The sequence below is a fragment of the Diaphorina citri genome, unplaced genomic scaffold (genome assembly GCF_000475195.1).
Source record: "Diaphorina citri unplaced genomic scaffold, Diaci psyllid genome assembly version 1.1 scaffold212, whole genome shotgun sequence".
NCBI lineage: Eukaryota > Metazoa > Arthropoda > Insecta > Hemiptera > Psyllidae > Diaphorina > Diaphorina citri.
This window is the reverse complement of record NW_007377649.1, coordinates 12,234-17,899: the sequence shown is the minus strand read 5'-3', so window position 1 is coordinate 17,899 and position 5,666 is coordinate 12,234. Positions and strand designations below refer to the sequence as shown.

Below are 5,666 nucleotides of genomic sequence, written 5' to 3'. Positions count from 1 at the left end.
GCCCGCGCCTAAAATAGGATTACCCTATTACAAGCAAGAGCCTGGCCGACCGAAAGAGGATAGGACAGAAGGAAGAGAGAAGCTAAACGCATACATAGGCTCCACGTGAGGGTGAGTCTGTCTGTTTCTCCTTTGGTACCTGGGGATTTTCAGGACTGCTCCGTTATTTGTTTGTCTCGTCCGTCTCTCTATCCTACCTACCTACCTGCCTGTTTTTTTACGTTTTTGCTCCAATCCAATGACGTCAATATGCGTGCCCAAAAATGACTGAGAATTTTAATTAAGCGAGGTTGTTCCTAGTTAAGGGTATGACTACTAATAGAGTATGTACCAGTGACAAATTTTAGGCTAATGGCAGCGAAAATTTACGAGCCGAGTAAAGATACAGAGAGAAGTGGTTGATCCCACCGCGTGTCTCTGGTAGAGGGAGACAAGGATCTAATGGGCATGAAACATTTACGGAGACCGCGTAAAGATTACAGAGACAAGTGGTTGATTCCGACGCCGTGAGACTGGTAGAGGGCCAGCCAAGGGACCGTACCTGAGCAGGTCCATAAACCACTAGTTGAAGCCTACCATAGGACACTTTGACAACTCGCTAGTTGAGCTAGTGGTAGACCCCTTAGCAATAAGCTGATTTCCGTGTTGCGACAGATGTTGTGGCTATTAGTCTACTATACTCGTGTCCTTCCGTTGATGCGTTCACGAAACCAGTTACGAGCAGTCTCAACTGATAATCTATAATCCAGTAAAAGTGATGATCTCAATCTTTCATTGTGGCATAATGACAGATGTACACATCTCACCTAACAAAGGAAAGCTAAGACTCTGTGGTAAAATGTAGACGCGCTGGTGCCAGACTGATCTCCGGATCGCAGGGTTGCCACGTTCATCTTCTTAGCCTGCTCCCTCATTTGTTTCTCGTGAACAGATACAGCCTGTGTAAATAAAAGAAAATATTTTATTATTATCGTCCCGAAATTGAAAACAGAAGGAAGACAGGATAGGAGAAAGCCAGCCGTTCTGAGAACAAACATTATCCGTTCAGGATAAAATCCTCCCCGGGCGGGAATTGAACCCGTGGCCTAGTGCTCACAAGGCAGATGCGCTTCCAAGCAAACTAACTAGGCTGGAATAAAAATCTTTGGAAGGAAAAGAAGACAATATTGTTTTTAGGATGGCATTTTCTTGCTCAAAGCATTTACTCACCCGCACAATGAAGTAGTAAGCATAGATGATCAGAATGAGGGGGACAAAGTAGACGAAGAATCCGTAGAAGATGAGGTAGCTACGATGATGCCAGTCCTTGGTCAGGTAGTCGGTACCACAGGCGGTCAGGTTGCCCTCTGGTACGTATCTGAGAACAGGCAGAGAAAGGGAACAAAATGAAAACATGAAGAAATGGGGACTCAGTGAAGATGATTTGCGCGACTGTGGATCCATCCAAGACGAGGCCCATTAATTATTATTATTATATAACACTTTATTAGAATTTTACAATATTTACAAAGAGGTACAAAAAACAAAATAACAAACTGATAAATTAACAAAAGAAAAAGAAAATTGAATAAAGAAAGAAAGAAAAAAAGAAAAAATGTTGAAAAATTCTAACTCAGGGGCGGGATTAATGCCTAGGGCATTCTCTTCCATCCAGGCCCATCTTCTTGTCTGCCCAAACGTAAGTGCTATCTGCAATGAACAAGACCTGCTGCTAGCAAATGATGTGGGGATTCAAGTTGCAGATTATTGGAAGTGGAGTGTCTGACAAGGTCATTGGTCAAAGCGGTCACGGTAAGTAAAGTAAGTAGGTACATGTACTTGTATAACTAGGAAAAGATACTTAATGAGGTAATGACAAATATGACACCTGTGAATGAAATCAATTTGGTAGGGTTGGATGAGAAAAAAATAGTTTAATAGAGGGAACCGTAACAACGGGGGTCTTATCGTCCCGACATAGAATGGAGAAAAAGGACAGGATAGGAGAAAGCTTTTTCCCAAAAGAATCGAGAAAATCTAGTTAGCTTGGTTGGTAGTGCGTCTGCCTTGTAAGCGCTAGGCCGCGGGTTCGATTCCCGCCCGGGGCGGATTTTATCCTAATGGGATAATGTTCGTTCTCGGACCGGCTGGCTTTCTCCTATCCTGTCTTCCTTCTCTCTTCGATTTCGGGACGATAAGACCATAGCAGTTACAGTTCCCTCTGTCAAACCTCTTAAAAAGAAAAAAAAAAAAAAATAGGTATAAAATTTAGGATAAGGGTTCTCCCCGGGCGGGAATCTAACCCAGGACCTGGCGCTTACAAGGCACGTGCACTACTCTCCAAGCTGGCAAATAGTCTGAAAAGTAATCTAATTTTCTTAACTATTTTTATTTGAAATCAGGTATTTCCAGCGTAGATACCTACGAACAAACGAACATAGGTACCTAACTTATTAGCTTATTACCTAGAAGTATGGAACATTAGAAAATGCAATTACCTACAAGAAAACTCCAAATAATTAAAGATTCTCGAAACTTGATAAGAATTTCACAACAATGTAAGTACCTGCAGCGCTGAATTAAAGTTGCAAGTACATGGAAATAAGTGAAATACATGGAAAGAACTTGCACAGAAGTTACGCTAATGAAAGTTGATAGTTTTCAAGTTTTGTTTAAACTTTAGAAGTCGAAACGTTCTTTCGTTCCCATGTGGAGTGCTTTGAATTACTTGGTTCTGAGAAAGAGCTCAAATTAGCTCTAAGATTCTAAGAAATAGATCAATCAGTTTGGAAATGAGAAACTAAGCGAGTACTTTTTCTAAGATTTGTTGAAGTAAATCTCGGAGAAAAGAGATAAGTAGGTAGGTACCTAATTCTGGGATTAACTTTTATTAAGTTCCTATTACAGATTTATTTATAGATTATTAGGTACTAAATGCACATTATTGATATTACTGGTGGTATAAGTACTAATTTATTAGAAATATTATACGTTCCTTAACCTTAGAGATCCACAAACTGGTCCATTCAAAGCACTATCGCCAACAATATCTCTACCTAAGTACTTTCTACAAGTAAGTACCTACGGGTATATCGAAAAGCTCTAAGCAGGTTTTCGGAGGAAAAAGTACATAGGTACCAAGTTTTCGGATTTTTTCCCCCTTCATTATTAAATTCAAGTTGAACTTTTTTCTTGTTATCTTGCCAAGTTGGGTGGAAAGGTCACACCTTAAGCTTCGGTCCACCGCACGGTCTTAAGCCGCTAACGAGAAAAAAACTTTCCATTAAGTTTCGAAACTTTCCATTAGGTTTTTTTTTCTTTTTTTTTCAGGTTTAACTGCCTGAAAAGTTTTGCTGGAGAAGAAAAATAGAAAAGTTTCGCCATTGACTTTTCGGCCAAATTGAAACTATGAGAGGAAAGGTTCTAGAGATTTTCGTTCTCGGAACGGCTGGCTTTTTTATATCCTGTGCTCGTTCTACCTAAACGTATTTACCTGTTTCCTATTTTGTAAGAGCATTATGTGAGTATCGAGGTTTTTTGAAAGGAAAATCCAGTGGCAAAGTGCTTGAGAAGAGTTGGGTTTCGCTTGAGATAAAACTCGAATGACCAGCCAAGTTAACTTGGAGGGTAGCGCGCCTGCCTTGTAATCTCTAGGCCGCGGAATGGCTGGTTTTTTTCCATCCTTTCTTCATTCTTTCTTTTATATACCGGATAATGTTCGTTCTAGGATCTAGGACTTCGATTTTGGGACGATAAGACCTTAGCAGTTACAGTTCCCTCTATCATCCCCTAAAAAAAACTGCCAAACCCACCTGTTCCAGCCGAAGAAAGGGAAGAGGGTCCACAGGAGCGCGTGCACCCAGACAAACATCAGCCGAAGGAGTGCCCCCCCAATGGTCATGGGTTTGGCGGTTATGCCCTTCACAATCACGGTGTATCGGTCGAAAGCTATCATCACCATGGACCAGATGGACGTACAACCGAATAGAGACCCGAGCATCCCGTACAGCTCACACATGAACGGTCCTGAGGGAGGAAGACAATCAGATATGAAAAAAAAATAAAAAAAAAAACTCCTGATAAATGTAGCTTATCATTTATCCACCTGTCTTGTATAGGTAGGTAAAATCTGTATCCATGTCTCACCTCTTGGGCCAGCCAATCACTATCAGGTAGGTTTACCTGATATGTACACCTGATGGGCACACAAACTATCAGGTAGACCTGATCAGGTGTACCTGTCGTCACAGGTCTACCTGATAGTGAGTGGCTTTGCTGGATCTATCCAAAAGTCCAAACCGATTAGGTATTTTCTCTCTACCTAGAAATCCGAAGGTAAAACAGTAAATCCGAAGGTAAAACTACATAATAATTAGGCTGTAAAGTGTTTATTTTCAATATACCTATCATTCATCTACTTTCACAAAAAAAAGGCTTTAGGTACAAGGGATGCTCTAACGTCAAAACTTTGCAAAATCTGACGTGTAAGTAAGTGATTAGATTCAGGAAAGGAGCCCTTATCGGACCAAAAACCTCAAACAAAACTTGCCCAATGTCCAAGTCTCATAGAAGCAGTTCAGAACCATTGTGGGGGCCATGGAGAACATCATACAGAAGTCGGAGAAGGCCAAATTGACTACCAGAATGTTGGACGGCGTGCGGAGGTTCTTGGTACACAGGAATATGTAGACAACAATGCCGTTACCAACCATAGACATGGTGCCGAGGCAGATCATAGTGAGACCGAGAGCTTGGTACCAGAGGGGATGCATTGGGGGGTATTGGTACCTGTGGAATAGATAGATAAGTACCTAGATAAATGAATATATAAATTTTTGAACCAACCTCAGTGGTGTAGTGGTTAGCGCGGTGGACTTCGGATCTGGAGGTTGGTGGTTCGAGTCCAAGTCAAGCCATAAAATTTAGCGTTTGCCCTCTGGTACGTATCTGAGAACAGGCAGAGAAAGGGAACAAAATGAAAACATGAAGAAATGGGGACTCAGTGAAGATGATTTGCGCGACTGTGGATCCATCCAAGACGAGGCCCATTAATTATTATTATTATATAACACTTTATTAGAATTTTACAATATTTACAAAGAGGTACAAAAAACAAAATAACAAACTGATAAATTAACAAAAGAAAAAGAAAATTGAATAAAGAAAGAAAGAAAAAAAGAAAAAATGTTGAAAAATTCTAACTCAGGGGCGGGATTAATGCCTAGGGCATTCTCTTCCATCCAGGCCCATCTTCTTGTCTGCCCAAACGTAAGTGCTATCTGCAATGAACAAGACCTGCTGCTAGCAAATGATGTGGGGATTCAAGTTGCAGATTATTGGAAGTGGAGTGTCTGACAAGGTCATTGGTCAAAGCGGACACGGTAAGTAAAGTATGTACGTACATGTACAACTAGGCAAAGATACTTAATGAGGGAATGACAAATATGACAACTGTGAATGAAATCAATTTGGTAGGGTTGGATGAGAAAAAAATAGTTTAATAGAAGGAATCGTAACAACGGGGGTCTTATATCGTCCCGACATAGAATGGAGAAAAAGGACAGGATAGGAGAAAGCTTTTTCCAAAAAGAATCGAGATAAGATAGGTATAAGCCAGCCTAGTTAGCTTGGCTGGTAGTGCGTCTGCCTTGTAAACGCTAGGCCGATTCCCGCCCGGGGCGGATTTT

General features: G+C 41.0%; 1 protein-coding gene across 1 annotated transcript in view; it reads right to left on the bottom strand.

Annotated features, from left to right (window-relative positions):
- Nucleotides 1–4,790, bottom strand: part of LOC103506067 (rhodopsin-like) — a gene marked incomplete at its 5' end in the record, with an annotated part of 14,819 nt that extends 10,029 nt beyond the window's left edge. The window contains 3 exons of the mRNA XM_026821221.1: nucleotides 1,210–1,357; nucleotides 3,792–4,005; nucleotides 4,529–4,790. Coding sequence (XP_026677022.1) covers nucleotides 1,210–1,357; nucleotides 3,792–4,005; nucleotides 4,529–4,790 — 624 coding nt within the window. The remainder of the gene's footprint in view (nucleotides 1–1,209; nucleotides 1,358–3,791; nucleotides 4,006–4,528) is intronic.
- Nucleotides 4,791–5,666: the final 876 nt, after the last annotated feature.